The 27,598-nt window shown below is 48.0% G+C and overlaps 2 protein-coding genes across 10 annotated transcripts in view; both read right to left on the minus strand.

Moving 5' to 3' along the window:
* LOC122370339 (Na(+)/H(+) exchanger protein 7-like) overlaps positions 1-11,784 on the minus strand; it is a 52,086-nt gene extending 40,302 nt beyond the window's left edge. For 3 of the 8 annotated variants that reach the window (XR_006254555.1, XM_043345838.1, XM_043345835.1), the window contains exon 1: positions 7,338-7,515. The gene's annotated coding sequence lies outside the window, so the exon portion shown is untranslated. Of the gene's footprint in view, positions 1-7,337; positions 7,531-11,503 lie in introns of those variants that run through there. The other 5 variants (XM_043345841.1, XM_043345839.1, XM_043345842.1 and 2 more) reach the window with 3 other exon arrangements.
* A 2,522-nt stretch (positions 11,785-14,306) lies between these two features.
* LOC122370343 (tRNA-dihydrouridine(20) synthase [NAD(P)+]-like) lies at positions 14,307-26,958 on the minus strand. 2 transcript variants are annotated; one of them, XM_043345848.1, is made up of 9 exons: positions 26,339-26,958; positions 25,074-25,212; positions 20,042-20,193; positions 19,434-19,614; positions 19,014-19,187; positions 18,503-18,616; positions 17,930-18,071; positions 17,449-17,588; positions 14,307-14,957 (listed from the first exon to the last, which is right to left on the minus strand). In XM_043345848.1, the coding sequence occupies exons 1-9, from the start codon at positions 26,487-26,489 to the stop codon at positions 14,483-14,485; spliced, it is 1,668 nt and encodes a 555-aa protein (XP_043201783.1). In that variant the 5' UTR covers positions 26,490-26,958; the 3' UTR covers positions 14,307-14,482. The 2 variants fall into 2 exon arrangements, with proteins under 2 accessions (XP_043201783.1, XP_043201782.1); XM_043345847.1 differs by having other exon boundaries at positions 17,449-17,579; positions 26,339-26,765.
* Positions 26,959-27,598: the final 640 nt, after the last annotated feature.

Here is a 27,598-nt window from a genome sequence, read left to right on the forward strand (position 1 = left end):
AGCCGGCAAGATTCACCATGAACCTTGGTAATGGTCAAGAGAAACAAGCAACAAACATCGCGTCCCTCCGCTACATCTTATTGATAAATTTCCCTAGCATGGCAATATTGAGGAAAACCGACTTAACCCGCAGTTGCAGACTTGCTATCATTGAGCGGTCTCCAAAGAAAACATCCACCGCAAAATGTACGTTTTTCCTAGGGAAACGATCAGCTTCTGCACAGAGTCAACTCGCGAGCAGGGAAATCACATGGCACTGCTACCAGCAAACGCGGCCGACCGAGCCTCAAAACTCCGTCTGCAGATCTGTTCGGACACGTGGCGTGCTGCTGGCGACCGCTGCTGGCTGACTTTCCTGTCCCACAGACCGGGACTCGGGGACCCGAGAGGTAACAGGCTGACTGACAGGTGCAGGCTGGGGGCCGAGATGGTCTCTGCACGGCAGTGGGCAGACAGCACCGTAGGGCAGGCCTACGGTGCCGCACCGGTTACACACAGCCGGTCAGCCGTCATCGTACGATCGACCGCTGCGGGCGCTGCCTCAGAGGTCCTCCGGCAAGAAAAAAAAAGAATGCGAAAGACAAGGTACGAAATCCGTCTTCCCGCCCGATAAGCTTCCGAAAGAGAAGTTGTTCATTGGGGCTTTTAGGGAAGAAAAGAACAGTCAATCGCTCTTTCAGAGCGTGCCAGTTCCAAGCTGCCGTTCTTTCTTCGGCCGCTACCCAGCTACATAAGAGCTGCCCACTAGCGCACAGCCCGTCAAGAGAACTCACTTTTCACGGAACTCAATGGTAAAGTGAAACATAGCAAGTGAAACAAGCTTTCATGTTCCCCGTCTACAACAGACCTGGCTGAGTATAGTGAGTAACCCAGGGCGGGGTAACCGTTCTCGAGGGAAACCCGACCCGCGCACAATTTCCCACGAAGTTTACAACCGCCGTCCCTGCACGCCCATTCCATAGAAGGACCATGTTATATAACGCTAGGACTTCCCACCTGCTCTGCTTGTAACCATGCACGGTGGGTACACACTCACTGGCTTAGCATGAGTGGCGACAAAACTGCTCAAAAATGCCCCAAAGGTTTCAAAACAAACTTGTCACATGTTACTATCACATGTCACGCTCAACTATGCACCATGATTCTACAAACACCAGCACTTTTCATCCCAGTGCCCGGTAACATTGGCTGTTTTTTGCAACGCACCACATTGTTCGGTCATGCAACGTTCGTCGTTACATCAATTGCATGAATGTGCATCGTTCATAGGAAACCAATCGCATGTGCGATGTGGTAGGCTCGGAGTCATAGATGGCCTAACCATGGAATGAAAAAAGAAACGCCCTCGGTGAGGGCGTGGGGCTTTACAGATATCGTTAGGATAGGTGACTTAGCATGAAACACAATTCTAGCAATCCACGCATGACAAAGCGTGCTAAACGCACCCATCACCACTTTATCCAGCCGTGACAACAATTTTCGTTACCGAAGTGAGGGTGTCCAAATCTCGACTCGTCCAAAAACAGTAGAAACCCCTCACAATTTGATGAACGTGACGTGACAAGGAAATCGGCCAAGAAGGGCCTCCTAAAGTAATTTGAAGAGCCCCTTCGGAATGCCTCCAGGAATACGGTAAATAGTTGGCGGCCATTAAACAGAATGCCCATTGTTTATTGTTCAGCAAGAAGCACAGCTGACCACAGGTGTAATAACTAAACCGTAAAATCCTCGCGTGATGTTAACGATCAACTCTGCAAGCAAGGCATCGCTAAAAGACAAGGGTAGAGTAAGGCACGGTCTTGCCTTCAGATAGATTTATTCGCCTCCGGCCTCCACTACTAATGCAGACTAGCAGTTTGACTTTGAACCACTGACTAAACGATGTTTATTGTGTTGATGTCATCGCGCTGGCCAGTTGGTCTGGCAGACAGCCGGCCGCCAAGCTCGCTGATAAGTCAGTCGGACGCAGAGACCGTTGGCGGAGATCCCGGGAAAAACAATGGACAGTCGGTCGGTCGGTAGCCAACCTAGCCGGGCCTCCCTCCCGTCCTCGGTGTTTACCAGGGGTTGAGGAGGTATTGCTGCGCCACTCAGGGGTGATGGAGGACGGACCAGTGTACGATGAACGTCCCAAGTCAGTCGCCTGTAATCACAGCTGCTGCCAGGTGTGCAGATAATGAGCTCAGAGCTGAGAGGGACGACTCACTGACCGTAGCCAGCCGCCCTTGGATCACACCTTCTGCCAGGTATTCAGGCAATGACCTCAGAGCCAGGAGGGACGGCCAGCCCACTGAGGTACTGGAGAATGCCCCTCTCTCACCTCATCACCCGGGTATGTTCTATTTTCTGCACCCCGCTGTCATCAGCCTCCGGTGCGCCAATAATCGCCCCCTCGGCACCATTGTCCGGCAGTTCCAGCCCGGCCATTGGCATTCAGTACCAGCACGGGCGAAATGGCCGAGCACGATCGGAGACGACGGTCTGCCTTCACGGCGATACGGGGGGGGGGGGGAAGGGGGCCGTGGGGCGCCCCCGTATCTACCGACACCATTCCTGCACGACACGGGCTCGTTAAATTTATGAAATTTCCCCGATGCTAGCCAGTATTCATGCAAGACTTATCACTGTTTTAACAATTGAACTGCATCCGCTAAGTGTCTGCTTCAATTCACACGAATTCGCAATAATTCATTTGGACATGTCATGAAAGAAAATACTCATTTTTTGCCATATCCTATATTGACTGGCTGCCTTCCAGTGCCCAGGCCCCATATCCTGATATTGACGGATTCTTTATTGCCAGCTATATTAACAGGCATGGTACCGAGTCACCCCGCCACAAACCTGGGCCGTCCGGGCCGAGTTATTGACAAACTGAGTTACCCGCGCCCTCTTCAGAGGAAGCTGCTATCTGCAGATACATATAGATAGGTTGCAGACGTGTGTGTATGGACACAAGTCACCTGCCGATAGCACGAGTCCAAGCCAATCGCCCGTAAGTTACAGGGTGGAAAGTAATTACGCGAACATACTTTTTCGTCTTATAGCAATGGAAAAAGCGGCGGTAACATGAAAATTTCATCTTTTCATATATTCCTATTTATGTGCGATAACTGACAAAGGCGTTCAGGCATAATTGACATGAGCATGTCAAGCACTGTTGGCCAAAGCTTAGTCCACGCCTCCTGGAGCTGTCTGGTGAGGCAATCGATGTTGGTGGCTACTAGCAGCTCTTAGACGCTCTCCTGAAGAGTCGCCTGGATATTTTTGATCAAATTGAGGTCTGGGCTATTCCCAGATTGACCATTATATGCCCAGAAGAAGAACGGGTTCTCAAAGCACCAGTCTTGCGTCTTTTTGGCCGTGAGAGGAAGGACTTTATCAATCATGAAGAAGAGTTTCTTTGCGTCGGGCACAAAAGTGCGCTCAATCATTTTGCCCCTTTTGGTGCATTGATGGATTAGATAAAGAGACTCGTCTGGAAGGATGTTCCACTAGTTGTATACTTTATTTTTGGTGGCCTTGTTGGTCACTACATGCAATTCTGACACCATCCGGGCGCTCATAACACGCTGATGTGTGTTCCTTTGCCGGATGTTTGAAGGTTGGGACGGGCGGGACGTCGGACGCATCAGCAGCCCCCAACGCGTTGTTCTGCAGGTTTGACGGATGAAATAGCTTCGAAGATGTCTCACCCAACCACAAAGCCAGCTGCCTGTCCTCCTCTGTTCAGGTTTGGCGGTCTTTAGAAAACTTAAACTGACAATCCTGCTGTTAATTCATGAATTTTGGCCATCTCGATTGTTTGTGCGGCTTGATTTTCGAATTTTCACGGATTTATGTATGAATCGTGATATCTTAGATCGGGTACCCGGCCAAAGTAAACCATTTCGCCTGTTTTCGGGTCGACTGTTGTCGTTTGGTCGCGGAAATGGTGACCACCCATTCGGCGCCTGAATTCGCCGAGGTTTTACTGCCGCCAACGGCTTTGCTTTTTAAGTCCTCTTAAGTTTTATTATGCTTCAACCAAAGGTGTAATTGAGTAATGCTGGTGCCGAGACCGTTCCGAGTCCCTTCCGCACCAATCCAGCCAAAATAATCACAAACGCTTTCCCTGGCAACTTCAAATTGAGCTCTTTGCCCATTTTGGTCTTGAGCAGCGTATGGCGTCAGCACCACTCGAAGCCGAGAGGTGTTGTAGACCTTCCAAGTCATTTTTCAAAGTAAGGTCACTTTTGTTACATGAGGCGACAACAAACACGACCAGTCATGTTCCATAACAGCCCGCGCTCATACAAAATCTCCACTGACGGGCGAAATTGTAAGAAAATACATGTTCGCGTAATTACTTTCCACCCTGTACACAGTCTCATACCTCTGGCCTATCAACCATTTAAGCAAGTGTTCAAAACATACACAACTGAAATATTCTGACATCTTGACGACGTTATCCCGTGACAAAAGATACAATGTTATTCATGTTCACACATTGACCTGATCCCGGCGAAACCTTTCAATCAATTTTTTTCGGGTCATTATTCTTATTTAATGCAAAACCTTCATCAATTAAATCCATCAAATACAGGTATCATGTACATCATCATTAATCCACCATTTCAGTCAAAACCCACTGACGCTGGTAACGGCATTACTAGGCACTGCCGCTGACACACTGGCTGGCACCTTGCCCCTCAAGTGAGGTATCATCCCCTCCCCACGCCACCGTCTGGCACGAGCTGACGGCATCTACATCCGGTCCCTGCTGAACAAATAAGTGACGCGAAGGATAGCACCTTTCTCCAATGCTAATCGCACACAGGGACGTCATCTATAATCTCTGAAGAATTTGTCCAAATTCATGAGTGATAGATGTATCATGTTGAGCTCAGACTTAGCCTAGTCCCGCGTTCGTCGGACTGGCTCCATGTCGGACCGGCTCCATGTCGGACTGGCTCCATGTCCCTGACACACCGGCACGGCTACTATTGTTAGTGCGGGCGGACCACTGTCTGCTAACCATCCTCCGCGGTCGCAGACTGATTGATTTATCGCCGAGTTACACCGGCTATCTGCGGTCGGAGCCGCGGACTCACCGACACGTGCCGTGGTGCGGGGAGGACAAGAAAATACCACAACACGGCGAGAGGCCCGTCTACCGTGATCCGTAAGATCAGTCATGCAAGTGACGGATATTGATATCTTGTTCCGAGAATTATATGATGATAATTGTTACGAATTAAGGGTTATATCGGAAGGCGTCGCTCCAATTGCACACGGTACAGTCGAGCTGCAAATTTCAACAATGCTTAACTAAAACTTTAGAAGTACCTACTTAACCCTGAATAGCGGACGCTCCGAACGATCTCAATAAACGTCTGGGGAAAAAATATGAACAATGGGCCTGTCCAGTGCCCGCGACGTTAGCTTGTCCTGTGGACAGGGAAAAGCGGACATCGCCCCTAAGAAACAGACTTTGTCACAGACATGCGACTCTGCCCTGCCCGTGTCCACCCACAATCGACAGGTAAATCACGCGGAAGGTGAGACTGGGACTCGCCTCAACTCGGCCCAGAAACACGGAGGTATATCGCGGAAACATTAGCAAGGGGAAGGTTGTCCCCGACAGGCCCGACAGCCAGCTGCGAGCGGAAGACACCGAGGGCTCTCTCAGTTGAACAGGTACCTATGAGTTACGTATGAGATGCCCTAACCATCGAGGGGTTTGTAGATCCATGGGTTACCCCGATCTGTCTACACATGGTTCTGTAGGACAGAGCGACAGCCTACCCTGTCATAGCGTAAGTCATTTGTCTCTTCCCCCACACACCACGAAAGTTCGTGGTACTACACTTTGCACCGTTCCGTTCCGTAATGCTGACTGAATCTCCCCCTGGTGAAAAGTCATGCGACGAAACGAGTCAGCAAAGAAGCTGAGGCCTTCACACCGACATGCCAACGAGCGTTGGCCGGTGACTCGGTCTCTCTTTCATCACCTCAGACCAACTGTCCACACAGCGGTAGGCGGGTAGCGATGTGATACGAGCACACGGGTCTGGCACTGAACATTACACTACTTTGGCGACGATCGGCCGTCCAGCCATTACAATGGGCGGAGGAGTGATTCCCATGGTGTTGGCGATTCGCTTCCGCTGTCTCCTGTTTATCCCTGTTCGCCTTTACCGCATTCGTTCATGGCTATGACGCAGCAGACACGGAATCAACATACCTATTGCGAAATTACCAAACGAGGTGAGGGCTGGCATGGCCCACAATAAGGCGCCTGTTTGCGCCCCTAGCACAGTGTATAGCCAAGGGCGGAGAGTGGAACAATTCTATAGGTTATAGAAGGCGACTACAATGCGACGAGCCCGCACATCGGTGCGTAATTCTTTCTCTTCCTCTTTCCTTGCCTTGTGTTCCAGCTAAACAACGCCACCTAGCCATGTGAACATAAAATACCGCAGGACTACACCCACCCTCTAAACAGGACTGTACCAGACTGGCACAATCAGCCACCTGAATCAGTCTGTATCGCGCGTCACATGGTGTAGATTGCGAGCCAAACTGAGAGAGCGGGAGAGGGCCGGCCCAGGTCGCCGCGGTGGGCACTAAAACGCAGCGGGAAGGCGCCCAATTACCGGTCAGCTGCTGTGCGTATAGCCCTGCACCGCTCCGGGCGGCGACTCGGCTGGGAAACTCTGCCGCCCCTCACCGCACCGGCCGGCCCCACAATCTGGGAGGCGGTGTTTGAAGTATGAACGGTATCAAGGAAAGGCGTACGTATATCGCGTGATGAATTGTCATTTTAAACACGCAAGACATCTTACATAATTTGTAACGGTATTTTGTAATGTATAATTGTGACGTTTAATGATTTTAGCAGAATCTATCCATTCAGGTACTGTTCCATTCAAGGGCCAATATGCACATAAAAGGAACATGTCCGACTCCCTATTATACCTACTTGGTTTTACTGGCAAATCCCTTGCCCCTTCTAAAAAAACTGACGTCAAGAAAAATCACTCGACCTCATGTGACTTGATTTGACTTTACATATATTATACTTCTGGGTTGGAACTGGAAGTATGTGCCCCTACGGCCTACACCCAGAAACCTCCCGTGAGTGATTGAACTCAGCAGTCCAGTAGTCCAGTCTGTACCGCACAGGCCGGGCTGAACCACTCCCACTCCTAGGGCCCGGATGATGATGCGGTATAGGACGCGTAGCAGCTTGGCCCAAGCGTCCAAGCCAGGGCCCGGGGTGAACCGACGGCAGACATTTCAGGGCGACGCGCCTCAAAGCACCGACGCCGGTTCACTCTCCAGCGGCCACTCACCCCTCAGATCGATACGTCCTCGTCAGCGGCGTGCCGTCTGAACCGGGCTCAGCAGAGCGGCCACAGACAGACGAACAGCTGGGGTGAGCGGCTGACACAGCCCTGCTTCAAACAGCTGACGGTGAGCGAGCCGCGTGTGCAGTCTGTCCCCACGGCACCACACTCCTGCACCGCTGGCAGTGCGCCGCCGACTGACGGCCGGCCGGCCGCCGCCGCCGACCGCGTATTCTGGGCCGCCGGCTGTGACCCCCCCCCCCCCTCCCCGCCCCAGATGGGGGGGGGCTGACGCACGGCGGCACAGGGGCATCCCAGGTCGGCGGCAGGGCCGAGCGGCAATCGCGCAGGAGTCGGTGGCGGATACGAGGGGGGGCGGGGGCCTCATAATTGGTAACCGAGTGAGGCCAATACGCGTGCCGTATGTAAAACGAGCCCAACCAAAGTCAAAGTAAACGTTTCAAATAAAAGACAATCACCAATATGTGGATTCATTGAAAAGAATAATGTTACCACTATCAGCAACTAAAAACCCTGGCTGTTGCTTGTAGTCCTGACTTCAATTGTTCTATCGGGAAACTCCGAGCTGTGAGTAGAATGTAAAGCCAAACTTCATCGAGCCGGTAAAGCTCGACACGGTCTGTTCCACAGACTAACCAACTGTAACTATTAATACCATAAACCATTGCAACGAAACCATAACCCGAATCACTAGCCTTCTGTCTGAAATTGCAATTACCACAGATCTCGATCGCTGATTGGGCCCACAGAAAAAAAAACAGCCAAGAAGGCAGCAGGTCAAACCAGCTTTAAAAATGCACACTGCCAATTACAAGATTATCAGACGTGGGCTGCCGCCGCTGGGCACAGAGCTGTAACTTCAGAAGCCATTATCGTCCAGTTTCCTTTCCCATTCTATGATCAGAATTCAAATGTCGGACTCGTAGGCATATTGACCCAAAATGCATGCAAAATACTATAGGCTACGACTGCCTACTTTCGGGCAATCTAAGGGAATAAATTATAAAATGCACTTCTCATCATGAAAATAAAAGCACTTTATACGACTAATCAGAAGACTAGAGAACAAATGCCTTTTTACTACATGGTGCATGGTGGAGTGAAAAGGCAAAACAGAAGATGGGAAAAAGGCTGCAGACCGAGCGGACTTGGAGCCGGACGCATGGAGCTTGATGTTGGACCGTAACTAAGCGACCGTATGGAACGCACAGGATCCTGGGAGATGCGTCAGCGCGGCGGCCGGAACACACTGTTGTGCTAACGAGCTGAGCGGCCAGAGTCGATCACTGTATGTTTGTGTGTGTATGTCACAAATGACTGTCCGTCACCCGACCGTCGCGGGAGGCAGCGACTGTCGCGTGTCGCATGTCACCACCTCCTGCTGTCAAAACATCCAGAAACGGCGGTACGATCAGTAGCACCTCACAGACCTCAAACAGAGCGATTCAGGCCAGCGATGACTATAAGTACGGAGTCGGAGCCGGAGTCGGAGTTGGAGTGAAGGCTACCGAAAATTCAGCGACTCCGCAGTTCTGCCAGGGCTGCAAAATCGGAATCGGAGTAGGTCGTATTCGACAATTTTTCCGGAGTCGGAGTGGGAGATGGAAGCTGGAGTCGGAGTCGGTACCAGTCATCGAAAATCCATCGACTCTGCAGCCAGCTGGTCCCTAATACAGCACTTCAGGTCAAACGTACCACCCAGAACCTCAGTTTTCACGGCAGATTTAACAACATTTATATTAGGTACCTATCTCTAAAGGTGGAACGTTAGTCAGTGAAGTCACGTCCCGAAAAACGAGATCATGATTTGATTTATCTTCATCAGCAGCTATAATTATCGATCTCTTCGATCGTGTCGAGTCCTTGTCATCCCCGGCTCATCTCCGTTCTCAGATCCCTGCTCAATGACGTCCAACCATCGATCGCATTGATTCCAACAGTATTGACTGAAGTGGGCGGACGGATATTTCGTGTGGCCCAGTCAACAACTGATGAAGCCGTCGGGGGAGGGGGAGAGGAGGGAGAGAGAGAGAGAGAGAGAGAGAGAGAGAGAGAGAGAGAGAGAGAGAGAGAGAGAGAGAGAGAGAGAGAGAGAGAGAGAGAGAGAGAGAGAGAGAGAGAGAGAGAGAGAGAGAGAGAGTCCGGTAAAGGACGGCGTACGCCCATGGGTCACAAGTCACAAGTCACAACTAGCATCATGCATTCCCCGTGCATGTTTCACATCACGTTTCCGGACGCTGCCTGAGGCCGCGACAATCTTCAACATAGGAAGCCGTGGGCTGGGCTGTAATACGAACCGCTGGAGCAGGGACAGTAATATAGGCTCAAACGCACACCGACTGCGAACTGCGACGCACAGTGAGCGAGCAGGGAAATCCAGCTAAGACCATTACGATGTGCCGGTCTGCAGTCCCCTATAAGTCCCCGAGCAGTAGGTATCCAGTCTCCTATTACCGATCTGGTGATCGGTGACCAGTGATCATTACTGGCGACTAGTAGCGTCTTCCGATACTAATCTGAACCTTCTTAGGTGTGCAGCGCCATTAGGGCGACGATTTACTGGAGATAAGAGGGATGATTTGGGCACTTTGGGAACAACCGAGATGCAAACTCGCCAGTTTCTGACATTTAAAACAAAGGCTAGCTTGCATCAAACTTTCAGACACCAGCTTGCTCAAAATATTACAATAAAAAAGTAAACATAAACTGGCCCAGGGCAAAGCACTAAATTGTGAAATAATGTAAAACGCACTTTTATTAAACACATGTAGCAATTGAGCATAATTCATTAATTTATTTGCTACATAGGTCATTGGCAAACAACAAAAACTTCATGAAAAACATCCTTGTAGCTCCCTTTAGTTTAGCATGGACTAAATCAGAATGGCTTGCTACTTGCTAGGCAGCAGATAAGTAGGTACAATAAGTATAGAATGTGCCTTCCATTTCAATCTTATTCCATTTCAGGACAGGAAGTCCAGAACATTTTCAAAATGTTTAACTACAAACCTCTGAATTAGTCTCATGATGATGATAGGCATCACAAATCCATAGCCTCCACCACTGATAAGGCTGATTGTTTGGTGGATATCAAGCTGTAATTTGTATTTGAGCAGTAATCGCCACACACTTTGTATGTGGATTGCTCTTAAAGGGACCCTCCCACCTTAACATTAGTTTTGAGTTGAGATAGCCAAATTGGTGGCCATGGCCTGAAAATACCGGTTTGGACACTCACAACATCGAAAAATGCTTTAATTCGGAGATATGGAATTTCAAACTTGCAGTTTTCGGATTCTAAGGGGCTAGTGCATTGGAATGCCCCCTTAGAATTTGTGACGTCAGCGGAGATCTAACGATTTTTTTAATCTTTTACTAAAACGTTTGGTAGCACGCGGTGGTATATGCTGCTTTGCGCGCAACAAATGCCGCACTTTCAAATAAAGTCGCCAGGAACAGCGGAGATCCCAAAAAGTAAACAAAAGTAAAAGTCTAATATCTTGAAAACCGGTGAATATTTTTCGATGAAATTTGGTAGATATTCGTTTTCACTCTTTCTGAACCGAGCGACATCACTTTCATGCCAATTCATTAACTTTTTTGAAGGTGGGAGGGTCCCTTTAAATGTAAATACAAAATACAAATACAAATACAAGCATGTCAGCAGCAGGGTCATTATACTGATACGTCAGTAACTGCTTGGTAGTAGCAAGTTCAGCAGTAGTATTATGCATGCTGATACCCAGTGATACGTAATTCAACTCCGAAATGTGTATTTAAAATGAAAAAGTAATCTGAACATTGTATATTAGTTATTACAATTCAGATTGTTTAGGTAGGTATCTACGACCTACTTATTTTTGAAATAATATGTCAGTCAAACTCAACATTTTTCCTTTCCACTTTGCATTAGTTGTCACCTATTCAATATTGATTAAATGAAACATGCTATGTAGGTTTTTATTTACTTTGACTTATTATATCAATAATGATAATGGCTTCAAGAAGATTTAGCATCCACAATTCACAAACCACCACTGCCCACCAGTTGCAGTGAGATATGCAGATAGGTGCCTAATGCTGAAGGTAGCCCATCAAGCTGAAACAAACCTAGATAAAAGCTGAAAAAGAAAAAAAATGAATGAACTTGCCTGGTAGTGGAAATATCAAGCTGAAGTGCGGAACCGGGCGATGATCATGGCAATTCAAATTTTAATTGGCATCTTCGTCCGTTTTTTACGTAATTTCTTCGCTTCAACGGTCAAACTCAGGCTCACTATACGAACATCCAGAATCGCACAATGTGCAAAGCGTTGAATTGTTATTTGAAATTTACTAATATTTTAAATTAACATTAAAAACTTGCGAATTTCAACCCACGGTCCACGGGTCCACTCTCCCGCGCCGGCGCTTAGCACTGCGTCTATTTTGCCTTTGATGCGCAGTATTTGTCTCTGTATTCCCACGAAACCTGCGACTAAATTTTATGCGCGATAATTAATGCTTTGCACTTTCACCATTTTGTCATATATATAGGAAACCATTGACTAAGTTTTGCAAGATCTTGGTGAAATACTTATTTATCCTTGATAGTCGACTGAAAATCCATTAAGCTGGAAATAAAAACAATCGATTTCGGATGGTGTTAAAACGATTCAACTGTCAGGTAGAACACCGTCAAGCACAGTCCGAACATGATTTTTTAACTGAACGAAATAATACACGAGTGCACTCATGCAGCCCATTCAGAAGTCAGAACAAAACATAACAGACGGCGAGTGAGTCGCTCGGAACAGCATTCCTACTCAAAGGCTCCTGACGAAAATATCATGATGGGTTAGCTCCTGTGGGCCCCAAGCAACGTAAAGGAGGGATGACAGCCATTATGTCAGAGGGAATATTACGGGAAATTCTATTTCGCCAGCTGCGTCTCACTGCCTCACGGTTCATGACCCAGTGCCTATGATGTAATGACTGAGTGATATCACTACACGTTCGATTCGTCACACTTGCATTACGTCTGTCCTTTCGTGTCTGTCGGCTTCTTTGCATAAAGCTTCTTTTGCATTGCGCACGATTGTTAGGGTTGCGGTTAGCTAATGCTCAAAGAAAGATATTACGTCGAGTAGGTGCGATAATAGTCACTACACTAAGGAAACAACCATGGTTCATACAACTTCACCAGCCTGCGTGAAAAGGGCACCGAAGACTAAAGGAATGGATCGGACATCGGACATGAGGCTGGGCACGTTAGCTGTGCTCCCCTGCCTGGCAAAAGCGGGCATGAATGGACGGAGTAAATCGACCAAACGAGATGGTGGCCAACAGTTCATTAAACACTTATCGTAACCGTGGATTCTATCAAAAGTCACCTCTAGTAAATATGGTTTGACGGTCAGGATTTGACCTATAAGTCGCAAAAAGTCAGGCAGACCGTGGGATGTGGGTAGAGGCGCCGTAAAGCCCATGCATATTGCGTAATGCCTGGGAAGCTCCCTGTTACATTATCTACATAGTACACTCTACACAGTGGCGGCATACCCCTCACATGCAGCAAGAAGTGCCAACGACATATTCACATCCGCTCGCATGATGAATCTTCTGGCTTCCTTCATGCATCGGTGTAAGCATCAGGCATATGCTCACGGAATTCGTCCACTCCCTTCCGTCCGGTCGCGGCTCACGACAGTGGGTCACGGATTCCTCACAGCCACCGTCACATCTCTGCCACCCATCGCGTCGCGTGCATTTTATAGTGCATCTGATCCGGTGACGTCACACAAGAAATACAGGCACACATAATCGTTACACCATCGTCGCCGGCCGCTGGGCTTGAGTGCTTTACAAAGAAACCTCATGACATTAGCACGACACAAGGACGCTTGACGCTAGGCTGACCTGGCGGCCGGCGACACTCCACGAACCGCGAGTGACTCTTTTCACCTAAATCTACGCGTAACCAATGCGTTTGGGAAATAGTTATGTACCAAGATTACTTTGTGCATGCGTATTTGCATTTTTCGTTATTGTACGAACACAAAACAAACTTAATGGGCATCACTAAAACGAAACTTCTGATGGAACAGCTTGTAAAAGATGAAATCACACGACGTTTCCTCGCATAACGGATGCAAAGATAACCTTTATAAATGTTCCAAGTATAGGATGGTTTCTGGTTGGACAGTAGTCTGATCGAGCTCGACTCCATGTCTATTTGCCTCCTTGTATCCAACAAGGCAATGATGAATTCAGATTAGTGCAGTGAGACAGCGATGCAATGTCCAGTCAGCATCACCAGACCACCTGTCCATGTAGGAGTCGCTGGACAAATATGCAGGAAATCGGAAACGAAGAGAGCCGGACGCCGCGAACCGACAGCGTCCATAGCCTGAGCCCTGACGACAACACAGAGATCTGTTGAGCCGACAGGAAGCCACGACAGGGTTTATCACTAACGTCTTACTCCAGTTAAATCAGATGTATGATATGCAGCTACACGGTGATGGCTTTGGAGGTTTATGGAAGCACGCACGTCTGTAACAAAGGTTCCATATGACGGCATGAAGTTCCGGTTATTTCATGACAAGTTCCACGTGTATGATACCTACCGCGACAAGGTATATGACTTATTCAACATGAGTTCAGGCAGTCCCAGATCAGCTATGACTTGATGGGGATCAAATACTTTGTGTTAAGGTTGTCGTTTGTCATAGGACGATCACGTCCGCCACAGACATAATTTTACGTCATCCAGCAGCCTATGCCCTAAACTTCGACTGAACAGGCTAAAAAGTGAAAAGTAAACGAGTGGGAGAATTCAATCAGCAGACTTATTTCAATGTCATCTGATGAGCAGACAAAGAAAAGGAGCCACCAGTGAAGCATTTCGTCGTTATTTGGTCAACACTTCGAGTTATAATCGTGAAGCAAATTACTAAAAAAAAAAACATCCAATTACACAATGTGCCATGTATTCATATTACACTATCAGAGGTATCTTGGCTGCATTGTCACCCTACCCTCGTCCCTGAAAAATAAAAACAAACCTCACAACTGGCCACTCAGCCTCTAACAACAACAGGGTACCCACACTTATCAGCCCACATACTAAAACAGACATATAAAATCGTTCATCTCCGCCCTAATCCGACACCCTCGACCAACCCGCGGGCAGGGGCGAAACCGTTCGTTTTCCGTTCACTTTCGGCGGCTGCTGAGTCCCCGTTTTGCGCTACCTCTCCCTCCACTGTTTCCCCGTTTTCCGCCATCACCGACGTATCGTTCTGCTCCACCGCTCCCTTCACCAGTCTGTCCTGGCCTACCGTTCGCTCCTCCAGCCCCACTGCACAGCGCTGAGAGTCGGTCTCGGGGCCGTGCTGCCCGTTTGCCGTCCCACCCGACGTGTCCTTTTGCAGAGTGAGACTGTCGCCGCTCTCAGTAACGGCGGGCACCGGCTGTCCAGCGGACACCGCCTGTCCAGCGGACACCGCCTGTCCGCCGGACACAGGGGACACCAGACCGATGTCCGCGGGCAGGCCGCTGATCCCCAGACATATACAGCAGGTGAGGGCAGAGCCCTGCTCGGCGAACTTCTTATTCTTCTCCCTGAAATAAGGCGGAACGGTGAGCGACGGCGCCGACATGACACACAGAAATGATCTGGTTGGAAGTGACCAAACATAAGTGAATACTACACATAACTTTGATGTAATGCTGCGGTAAACGCCAACGGAAAACGTCAAAAGTTTCATTAGAAAAGGACAGATGACGGCTGAAAGACAAAAGACAGAAAAGAGACCCTGACGTTTTGTCGCTACGGTAGTCTGAGCCGAGGCTCTGATGATCGTTCCATCAGACACTGGCGTGGCGGCATGGCCAGGGGATGAGGCACGGTATGCCTTGGCACGCTGGGAAACTTCCCGTCCCACACCCGGCGGCTCGGCGCTCAATAAGAGTCGTGTTTGGACAGACGCCCGTTACAGCCCTGTCCTAATATACAACGCTTCGGGCCGGCGCTGGTTACTTATCACGATGGTCGGCACACAGATTCCACGTAATAAGGTCATTGGAGTCTGAAAAAATATTTGACGTAATTACACAGCTTTTTTCCTGACGTGCCAATAAATGTTTTTATTGAAAAAATAGTAACAAAGTATTGCTAATAAATTGCAAACGCTAAATTGGTCCCAGCCAAGTAAATGAGAGAAGCAATAGGAGTTGTTTTGTTACCCATCATAACGAATATCGTTTTAAGTGAAGCGCCTGATTTATCATCGCCACTAAAAATAATTCAAAAATAGCCCTCATGAATAGGGTTTAAATGTGATTTTCCAAACATTAGGCGATAAAGCCCGGCACACGCTGAAACAAATCCAGCATTAGCTGCATCATCGTCGTGAAAAGACGCGGAAGGAAAACGGCGCTGAGGTCACATCAGGTGCCGCCATCGGCATCGTGTTCAGCGGCAAAAAATACTGACGTCACGCGCCTACCAGTGACGTCACGACACGCACGAAGGGCGATGATGTAAATTGTTGACACATAATAGCGGCGTCTGAGCATTATAGCCAAATCATCGCGACAAATTAGCCTTATTAGGAGTTATTGTGTCCAGCGAATTAGTTCCGCATATGAGAATTTCAGCACGCGAGCGTATGATAAAAACAATGTGCAATTAATTAGTAGTACCGTATATGACGTATGTAAATTGATCATTTTACCTAGAAGGCACTATTGTGACAGCACCGAATGGGGAAGACCTTGAATTGGTGGCCCGTGCCAGCCATAGCGAAAACTGGACCCGTTTATCGGCCAATTTCCTCCAGTTCCGACAGGCCTAAAAATCAAATTGCAGAGTTCGACACCCTGGTAGAGCGAACTGACGGAAGGTGCCAGTATACTAAATACAAACACAGATTTGAGCAAACACCAGTCTGAGGGTAGCCCATGACGGGAAAATCTAGGTTTCTGATGCCATGTATGTTTACCCTCTCCAGGATCGGTCACTGCGCATCACACAGGTCCAGAGAAGCTAGTCGTTGTGTTTTGACTGTTGAGCCCTTGTGCCTGTACTTACTCAGTACACAGCACACGTTTGTTGTGTACTGAGTAAAGGAAGCACCGACAGACGCCACGAGTCTCATGCTCATAGTTCGGCACTTTGGCCATAACTGCGCCATACCAGTCGCCAGTGCGCCAATGATCGTTACACCACGGGATCACCAGCGCCCAGTGACGAAACCTGGAAACCGGCACACACCGAGCGCCCGCACGCGGAGGACACCCAATACGAGGCGCAAACGGCGAGTCCGCGGCGGCACTCGATCACGTGACCGTGACGTCATGATGCAGAGTACGTCATCTTCGCCGGCCTTTTTAGAGCACATGACCAGTACCGACGTTGAAGTTCGGAGAAATCCACGCTGACTAGCAAACAACGGGAATTCCACGTTGCGAGCCTAAATCATCGACCGAGGAAGGTAGGTACCTGGTGTCAACCATGAACCAGTATCGAAATCAAAGAAGCAGCGCAGAGGCCCATGGGTGACATGCGCAGTATGACCGGCCGCTTTCACGGTCATCGACGGGAATTTAGATCGGTACCGGGTAATCCACGCTCAACAGCCTAAATGGTCGCAGACGATTCGCGAAACCCTGCTAGTAGCGCCAAAAGGAAACAGGAAACTGAGTAGAGAAGTTGTACTATGATTGACCACGGCGCATGACGGCAAGGCGTCTCGATCCGGAGACACCAAAGCCAGCAGTGGACGGGATGGCATCTGACCCTTACAATTTTTCATCACAGCGTGGGGAATCAGGGGAGAACGGAAGGGGCACGATATCAAAGTTCCTAAGGCTGAAACAGTCTTTCCGCGTTCAGGAAATCGCATGCGAGAGCCTATTTAAATACATTATAATTCTTCCGCATCAATCGCGCCCTGCGAAAGGTGCGTGCGATTGATGCGAGCGTGCTCCCATGTATTTGAATAGGCTCTTGCACGCGATTTCCTGACCGCGGAAAGAGTCTGTTTCAGGTATAACACAGCCCGGGACAGAAGGAGCACGAATTTCAGCTCCGTATGGTCGGTACACTCACCAGATTGATGCGTAGCGTCGCTCCTTGACGGTACACACGGCTCTGAACAGTTTGTCGGAGAACTCGAGCTGGTAGCTGGGCAGCGGCAGGCCGTGGCGCACGCTCCACGCGTGCAGCAGCGTCTTGGGCAGCTGCTCCGGCTGGCGGGCGCAGAGGGTGGTCACTTGTCGGTATAGGCATCTATAAGTAACTACTTCGTCTGGCTCAGGGTTACAGTGACAGTGACAGGATCAGAAGAAAATACAGCTGCTATTCATTTTACTCGACCAAGTGCATTTCGCACGATGTACAAAGTATACAAATTATCGCTCCACATTATGTACCATGTCGAAATACGAGTTAAGTATACAATTTGACAGCGAATCGGCATTTTTTCTCAATCCAAATCGGTTAACTTTACTTGTCTCGAAGCATTAAGTGATGCTGTGAGATAAACCTCACAAACATTTGAGAAACTTCAGACGAAATCTGATCCACTGACCGTGTAGTGGCCCCGCACGAAGGCTCGGTGTCCGGGCTCCACACCGTCGTCGAGCCGCGGCCGTTTGGACAGCGGCCTGCCGTCGGGGCTGGTCGGGGGTCCGATCGCCGCGCGACAGGCGCCACCCAGACCCCAGATGGCACTGGGGTGGGCGGGGCCGGTCGGGTCAGAACAGAGGGCACTGGTGGGGTGGTGTAGCCAGACCCAGAGTCGACCACGCCAGCTCAGCGCAGAGCAATGGAATGGAGCAATTTGTAAATAAGTGGGTAAATCAATACCGTCAACTTTGAGTGTGAACCGCTTTGTGCCTACCTATGGCACATCTATAGAATAATAATAAACTTTGCAGACTGACAAGCTCCAGATGATATGTGGATCAAGTGCTGTTTTAGACCAACGAATGGTGTATTCGTTGATATGTAGGCATTTGAAAGAACGTAGTAAAATGTTCCGGGGCTTCCTCACGCCCCCGTGTGTAACAGAGTACGATCAGGCGCCATTGTATTGTAACCAATTGTATCGATAAGGTACGAGCACTCCCTCCCCTAACTCGGTCTATATTCTCCCACTCACCATATTTCCTCCAAGGTCTGCGCAGCCAGGAATCGTTTGCCGCGCGGTGTTTCTTGTAGCTCTCGTAGCATCTGTTGTACCGTGTACTTGGCCTGAGTGAACGGGTGATGGTACCTGGAGAAACACAAACGGTTAATGAGCATGGCAACATCTGCTGTAGGTATCATATACTTGGCCTGTGCGAACGGGTGATGGTATCTGGGAAAGGCAAACGGCGAATCTGGTAAACACGCAGAAATAAAAGCAATTTGGAATGCAATGGTAATACGAAGCTGAATTTTTTAATCACCATTTACACCGTGTCCCGTGAGAGCAACACACGTTTTCTTCTACGTCGTTAAGAAAGAATGATGGTTACTACTTACTAGGAATGACAGTTTGGCCCATCATCAATCACCTGACACATAGCCGCCACTGACCGGATACAGAGCTGACACTGACCGGATACAGAGCTGACACTGACTGGATACAGAGCTGACACTGACTGGATACAGAGCTGACGCTAACTGACCTGACACACAGTTCCAGCAGCCGGGTGATGACGGTGTCCATCTCCAGCGGCCCCTGCGGCCGGAATACAGAGAGGTTCCACATGGCGGCGCGGGCCAGCATTACGCCAGAGGTGCCGCAGCGCTCCCGGAACGCCTCCGCGTCTGCACGGCACTGGATGTGGCGAGAGCCGCCGCTGGGGCACGACGGGGTACAGGAGTCAGAACTGGGGAACTACATTGAACTACATAATCGCAGTCACATCGCAGCCCGCATCCCTGGATACTGGAGAGCTTCAAGAGTCACACGATTAAAACAAACTAAGCACTAGATCAGGTTTATACATAATGAAGCCGAAATTGAGATTCGATTAACCCATTGAAAACATAATAGATCGAGTTGATGGGACCTGCCCGGATTATTGCCCCGTCCCGGAGCTCACTTTGCGATGACGGGTATGGTGAGCGCCTCTGCCACTCGCCGGATGGCGTCCTCGTGAACCGGGTGCCGCGGCCGCTCGTGACGCGTACGGCCGTGAACAGTGAGCGCCGCCACGCCACACGACTCCACCATCCGGCAGAAGGAGAGCGTCTCGGCGTCAGAGGCCAGCAGGCGGATCTTACCTGGAAGTAAGCACGGTGTTAGCGATCAGAGGACAGAAAGGAATCTCAGTTGGGCGAATACCAAATCAGTGGCCAGATAACGGATAGTGAAAAGTCGGCGGAGAGCAAAAGTCGACGAGGGGGCAGCGAGGAACACTACGGTAAATAAAGAAAAAAAGGGTCTTCAGATAAATATGAATGATAGCTGTGCAAGATTTAATGACCGGTGTAGATAAAACGGCCGTGGCTATCCAGCAATCCACTCGGAACATAGAAAAAGCGGAGCAAATGGCTATCTGGAACATAGAAAATATCACCTCACGGCTCACAGTCTACTGTAACCACATTCAACACCACCATCTTCGTATCAGCTTTTTCTTGCGATGGCAAAAAGTATGCGTTGTGTCATTGATCAGCCCACCCAGTCCCTCGGAACAGCCGTACTCACAAGTCACCGGCACTCTGACGCCTTTGACGAGCGTCGTCAGAATGTCCTTGACCTTGTCGGGCTGCTGCAGCAGGGCGGCGCCCATGCCGCCCTTGATGGAGAACTCCTTGGGACAGCCCATGTTGATGTCGATGCCGGCCACATCATTCTCACTGCCATCACAGACACCGAGGGAACGCAGGTCATACCACAAGTCACACTGAAGATACATACAATGCACCTGTAATAACACAGCCAGGAATGTCTGTGTATTATAATTATAATACTAGGTACATCTCTCAGATCTTATCAATCAATGTCTGTGTTTGTACTAAATAGGTGCATCTAAACAAACGGACAACATGGGTAATCGGGACGGCTTATCGGGAATTTTGACGATGGAAAATCGCCCGCCATCAATATTTTCAGCAGATAGTAGTCCGGCATTTTGTCAGCCAGATGATTAAAAGGCTTATGGTGTATATTGTGTAGGAGAGAAAATAAGATCACCCAGACCAATAACTGGCGTTTCACATCAGCGCTTTTTTATCACACTTGCTGGAGACGGTTACCCTCGCCCGTATAGGGATGGGGTCGAATGGACCGCCCATCGGTTTTTCGCGAATAACCCGCGTAAAAGCGGCCGATCGCGACGAAACTTTCAGTGCTCTTGAGTCGGTCAATTTTACACCTACCCTGAAAATTTCATGACCCTGACCCAAATGACCTTTGACTTGTGACCTACTTCTCGAGACCATGTTTGGCCGGAATCGCGATTCGGCGTATGTCGGCTCGCATTAGCCGCGTGTTTGCAGTCTTTTCGTGGTTTCAAGCGTTCAAACATGTGACACAATCAGGGGCGTCGCCGACGGGGGGGGGGGGGGTTGGGGGGGTCGTGACCCCCCACTCTTGAAAACTGGGGGTGTCGACCCCCCACTTTTTGCGATGCTGAGTATGCTTTTTTAGCTTTTATGTCAGTGAAGCAGGCGTCAGCAACACCAACAAATACATCAGATTCAAAATCGCTTCAAGAGCTCCCTAAAGCCAATTAGCCAATTACCTAAAGGTCAATTAGCTGTGGGCGGGGAACACCAGCACAACAATGTTTTTAAGTAGGCTTTAAACATCCTAGTATAACTTTGTATCTCTCAAAGGATTGGACGCGCCAAAACTGCCCCGAGTGTTCGTCTGATCGTTTAAAAAAAAAAAATGGTCGCAGTCGATTCGTCGGATCAGTACCCAACTACAAAACTACAAACTAGCCTCAGCCCCATGGCTACCGTCACAACTAGCTGTACAGTGCACATGTAGGGGAAAGGGAGTCAGATGGAACCGTCTCAGGCTTTCGCAAAGAAGTCGCGCAAAAAGGAGCCGATTGCAACAAAACTTCCGGTGCGCTCGAGTTAATCACCTACTTAAAATAAATCGATATCCCTGATTCAAATAAAGATGACCTTAGTTCACTTTTTCATAGCGTGCTTTTCATTGATAGGGTAGTTTTTGGAGCTGATTTTGAACTTAGCGCCCATCTGAACATTTAAGAAGTAGTTGTGTTGCTTATTCATATAACATGCTAGGAAGCAATCGGTGGTGGTCATCCACTATTAGGTACTGGTCGATCTGACCTGACCTGATCTACCCCAAATGCATGGAGTCATCATCTTCGTTCAAAACTAAGATAACATTCGTAATCAGAACCTCGAAAAACCATCACAACTTACATTCGTTAAGTTCTAGCAGGCCCCGAGTTTCTCTACTTATTGGCGATGACCTGAGTCCTGAGATGACCCGAAAACTTGTAAATGGGTATCATCGGCTTTCTCTCGTCACGGGCAGCATGCTCTTTTTTCCGCAAACCTGTAGATCGATCAGGGGTCGAAAGCACGCCTCAGCGTTAGTTTAGTATACGTTATACGTTAGCGACTGGGAAACCACCAATAGAAGCCAGAAGGGCTACAGTGAAGCAGAAAACTATTCGATAGCTCTTTTAACGCTCTTTCGCTAGCTTCGCGTTAGATTTCATCTCAGGTCTATGTTTGGCCCATAAGAAGGCAAACAGCTAACTGGACAGATTCTGCCGAAACATCTGCTTTGCAATAACTTTCGATTCCGTGAATTTGTATGGTATGTACATATGTTGTCTTGTCACCACCGTCTTGATCTCTTTGAGACGCGTCACATGGGCTAAAATTTGACCATTCAGAATTAACGTTAAAGCGACCTCAGGTCAACGCTATGTCCTGATCGAAAAAGGACCTCCTGCTGCATATGAATGGATCCGTGTTGTTGAGCTGAACAGTGAACACTTTCCAGGTGCTGTCATCGCTCTACCGCGTCTTCGTCAAAAGTTGTAGAAAAAAATGCTGGTGGCCATCGATGGACATTTCCACTAATGACCTTTCGAGTCATCACTCGCCATAAGTTGCACCCTGTCCCTGGCAATGATGAGCTGATTTGTCATGGCTCCAAAGATATTTTGCGTTTCTGACGAACTTTTTCAAAGCAGGAGGCATTCGTGCTTTTTCTAATTTCTCATTATTTTCTAATGATGAGGTCACGTATTTGACCTGCCTTCAGATCATAGATGTAAATCCTCAGTTAGAATCATGAATTGCTGACACGTCCTATAACCCCATACATTAGGTACTTATACAGTGTACCAAATTTCGAAGTTATGGGAGAAAAGCTACAAGAATGGCGAGAGGGGAAAGTTTTTATAGAGGTATATCGTATAACTGAACTTGACATGGCGACCTGACCTTAACCCGCGCCCCGTAGGGGGGGGGGCCGAAACGGCCCCCCCCCTGTCCTTTTCGGTCGATATCTCCTAAACGGCTGGAGATATCGCCACCAAACTTTCAGGACCTCTCCGGGCATCAATTTTACACATTGTGACCAAAAATTTTTCCAGAGGCTATGATAGGTTGGCCACAAATGACGTCAGAGTGACGTCATGTTCTGTCATTTTCGACCGAAAAAAGACCTTCGCGAGAAGACCTGTCAGGACTACAGCTTTGAAGATACAGAAAAATGATCAAGACATAAAAGGTGTAGAATTGACAGGGCTACAAAACTGCTATCTCGAATTTTTGAAATTTTTTAGTTTTGACCCCCAAAAATCAAAAAAGCATGTTTTTGGATATATTCGCCAAAAAATCCAAAAAGTTTTTTGAATTTCGAAAAAACCGGAATATATGTGATAGTGCCTACCGTCTTCTATCAACATACCAAATTTCAGATCGATACCTCGTTTTTTGGCCAAGTTATAGCGAAAAAACTGTTCAAAAAAGATGACGTCAAATTTTCAAACTCAATTTTTGGCAATTCTAGAACTCGTAGAGCAAAACGAAGACCACCATTAGACTCCCCGTGACGAGCTGCATCGAATCGATACCCATTTTATGCAAAAATATCAACTTTGAAATTTGACCTAATTTGACCTGACCTTGACCTGACCTTCACAAAAACGTGACCTAGGCTGGCCCCAAAGGCTGCCTAACCCACATAATCGCATTTGTCATGTAAAATGGACCATAAAACATGTATCACACGACACATTCATATTGTGACCCCCGGTGACCTGACCTCGCTGTGACCTGACCTGGTATCAGTGACCTCAGATAGCAAGGTATGTGTTTGACGAACAATGTACCATCGATGGTTTTCAATAAATTACCAATTTACTCGCTTTCACAGCACATTTCTTGAATTGCCTGTGAACGGTGAAAATCTGACCTTTGACCTGACCTGTGACGTCATCGGTTTGACCTAGGTCAATGAAATTTGGTCACAAGGTAGTTCCCGGGTGGGGCTATCGAACGCCGTTTGAATTTTGAAAATCGGCCGGTAACTTTCCGAGATCTTAGGGGGGGGGCCGAAACGCCCCCCCCCCCCCTACGGGTGGTAGGGTCCGCCGGTAGCCCTACGGGGCGCGGGTTAAGTGACCAGTGATAATTTTTACGCAAGTGATGTAGGTAGGTATACCTACCTAATAGGTTATATTAAATTTGGCGGCGCTGCGCGCCGATTTGTTACACAGGCATACACACACATACGCACGCACAAAACTGGGAAGTGTGGCAAAGAAAAACACCCCTACCCATCGGGTGAAGACTAGAAACCCGACCCCCCCACTCAAAAATCCGTGGCGACGCCCCTGGACACAATGTTGGTCCCATGCATTAGGGTGGGTGTCAAGGTCACCTGAAGGTCAGGTCAGGTCATTGGCTTTGATGACCTCAGCTCACATTTTGGAGTTTTACATGTTTCTAGTCTAGTTTTTGAAGCTGAATTCAAATTTAGTAACCATTTGAACATTAACGAAGTAGTTTTAGTGTCTTCGTAACATGTTACGAAGCTGTCAGAGGCAGCTGACACGTACTACGAATACCCGGCAGGACCCCTACTGGTTGACCTGACCTGACCTGACCCTACCTAGCCTGAATGCGTGAATATATCATCTGTGATCAAAACTAACACGATATTCGTGATCAGCACTCCGAAAAATCAGATAGCAGCCACACTTTACGACGTTCTAACAGGTCGCGATTTTCCCGACTTTTGGGTCATTGATCTGACCTGGAGGGTCAACTAATGACCTAGGAGTTAGGACCTAAAAATTGGGTATCATCGGCTTCCTCACGTCACGGGCAACATACTCGTTTTTTTTCGCGAAGCTCTAGATCGATCAGGGGTCTAACAACGGGGGGGGGGGGGTTACAACAGACCCCCCCCCCCCATTATACGTTCGCTGCTGGCGAAACACCAACACGGCCGAGAGTTAAAATAACAGGAAATTGTTGTCATTATATCGGTAAAGGACTCTGATCTACCAATTCTTAATCACAAAAAAGCTGAACACTTTACTCAATTCGCACTTCCACAAGATCAATGATAGATACCTAACTCATAAACTTATCTATCAAATCAATTCTACACTTAGTTCCTGGCACGTAAATGTCCCAGTCAACCCAGACCTGTCTGTTCTTAGTTCAGACAGGGCCCAAGCCCGCTTGCTTATCCCTGCCCAGGCGCAGACACCACAGTGACTCACAATTTGCGGCCCACCTGGAGGGCTCGCTCTGCGTCACATGTGCCCATCTGGAGCACCACTTGGGAGCGTTCCTCTTCGCAGGTGCGCAGGATGACAGTGCCGTCCGCTGGGTCCACATAGTCCACAGTCCCCAATGACTCTGTCAGATACAGACAAGGGAAATGGTCATACTGATACAGTGGAAAGCCATGTCAGTAGTCCTGTCACACTATCTCCAGCCAGGAAGTGTGATGCCTGCTTTGCACCCAAAGCCATGTCATGTGGTATGTAGAGTGTAGACAGTCAGTTACAGTGCTCACGTTAAAGGGACTATCCCACCTTTAACATGGGGTTTGAGTTGAGATAGCCAAGTTTGTGGCGAGGTTCAGAAACCACTATCTATCTAGGTTGCAACCCCCGCGGCCTCTTGGTGTTGAAGAAATTCGTTCCCTTCATTTGAAAATGGGCCTTGTACAAGGCCCTATCTTCAACATGGAGCGACCGCTAGTGTGACGTCACCTCGTTTAGTCATTCTGATTTAAATGTGTTTGTTCGTTGAAAAATCGCTTAAAACTTGGTCTGAACTTTGTTGTGGTGCCTACAGAGTAAAAAGAATCAGCTTTATGACAGTAATGTGGCCTGGGGAACTGGTAATTTTGGGCTGTGACGTCACATATTTGAAAGTTTGTGTTTGGAATATGGGAAGCCTAAGATGTTTAATGAAAAATAAATGCCAGAACCGTGTTCCTGGTCATCCAATCTATAAAGTCGGGCACAATTTAACTGGTTTTAACAACATTTTAGAAGGTGGGATAGTCCCTTTAACCACCAGACTCCTAAAAAAGAGCTAATATCAACCCTGACTACAACATTAGTTTTAAGTTAGGTACTGAGAGCAGCTGTGAACAGTTAAAGTCAGTGATGAGGAACTAAACAGCATGCCAAACTTTGGCATTTAAATTGAAATTCCCATTCAATGACTGAAATTTCACAATCAAATGGTAGGGGTGGGGAGGGGCCAGGGGGGCGGGCCTGCACAGCAAACTCTTATTTCACATGGCTCTGGCTTTTAATCCATTTATATAAAATATTCAAGCATACTTGAATATGTTATTGTTTAGCTGGGACATAGTTGAATGATGATAAAGATAATCGTATTTCCAGCTCTTAGTTAATTCGAGAAGCTCTTCAGTATTGCAGCTTCGCAAATAAATGAAGAGCTGGAAGTACGGTTTCTCTATGAGCAAAATATTCAAGCTTAATTTTTAAGGGGAGTGTATACTTACTGTTAACTTGCCTCACAGCTGCCAAAAGCTTCCAGTCCACGAGCTCTTCGGTAAAAACAATATCAGCGCCATATTCCAAGGCCAGAAGGCGAACAGGTAGTGTAGAGACACGAACCATTGGTGCCAGTATGATCTTATTCTTGTAATCCATTGTAATTAATAATACAATGCTTATTATTAGCGATAAAACGCAACGTACCGCGACGACCAACCCCTCCGCGCTCTTCTCTCAAAGGCTTCCAACCAACTTCCAACAACAGCTGCTTGGGTTGTTGATATCAAGATTCTTATAGATAGTTGATATCATATTGTTGATATGAGAGCTGCAAAGTTGTGAAGCGAAGTTCAGCGTGTTCTATTTTATGTCGTCGTCAAGTCATTTGTTTTTCTGCTTTTTTGTGACCATTTTATTTTAGTTTGTCTCTTATCTAGATGACGAAATCAATAGCGCAATGATAGAGTAAAAGCCGAAAAAATCTGCTCAGATGATAAAAGCGAAATATTTGTACACAAAGTGACAAAAAATGCAAAGCAACATAAAAACTGTACCGTCAACGCGAGTCGCGAACGTAACTGTACACGTTGAAACGTAACAACTGCGCTGTTTTCGAAACGTTCGAATATTTTCTATTTTGCTGAAAAGGCACTAAATAAAGGACAACACTATTCGACCGCCACCCTTGCAGCCATTCTATTACTCAGGAACCACTGGACCGATCAGGACGAAGTAAACACCAATCGAATCAGGGTTTAAGCTTTTATCAGCCGTTTCGAAGATGGTGACCTCAGGTGACCTGGGTGACCTCAAATGGTCAACTTAGCGTTGAAGCCTATTGCAGCAATTCTATAACCCAAGAACTACCAGGCCGATCGAGACGAAAAAGTCGATTCAACGTATGCGATTCTATGACCTGTTTCGGATAAGTTGAATATGGTGACCTCAGGTGATCTTGGTGACCTCGGAAGGTCAACTTCACGTTTGGAGCCATTCTATAACTCAGGAACTACCCTGAGCCGATCGAGGCGGAAACACCACTAGTCGATTCAAACATGCGATTTCATCAGCCGTTTCGAATATGGTGACCTCAGCTCAGGTGACCTCGATGACCTTGGGAGGTCACATGACCGTTGTCGCCTATCGCAGCCATTCTATAACTCAGGAACTACTGGGCCGATCGAGTTCGAGACGAAGACGCCACCAGTCGATTCAGCGTATGCGATTTCATCAGTTGTTTCGAATATGGTGACCTCAGGCACGGA

The sequence above is a fragment of the Amphibalanus amphitrite genome, unplaced genomic scaffold, assembly GCF_019059575.1.
Source record: "Amphibalanus amphitrite isolate SeventyFive unplaced genomic scaffold, NRLGWU_Aamphi_draft 001124F_arrow, whole genome shotgun sequence".
Taxonomy (NCBI): domain Eukaryota; kingdom Metazoa; phylum Arthropoda; class Thecostraca; order Balanomorpha; family Balanidae; genus Amphibalanus; species Amphibalanus amphitrite.

What these genes read in the sequence shown, in the direction of transcription:
- LOC122370343 (XM_043345848.1), bottom strand. Translation starts at nt 26,489, where the DNA reads ATGGATTACAAGAATAAGATCATACTGGCACCAATGGTTCGTGTCTCT. An exon ending in AGCTGTGAGGCAAGTTAACA is followed by an intron (nt 25,213 to 26,338) that starts GTAAGTATACAC and finishes TGTATCTGACAG; the next exon opens with AGTCATTGGGGACTGTGGAC. An exon ending in TCGTGCGGGGCCACTACACG is followed by an intron (nt 17,589 to 17,929) that starts GTCAGTGGATCA and finishes TGCGCCCGCCAG; the next exon opens with CCGGAGCAGCTGCCCAAGAC.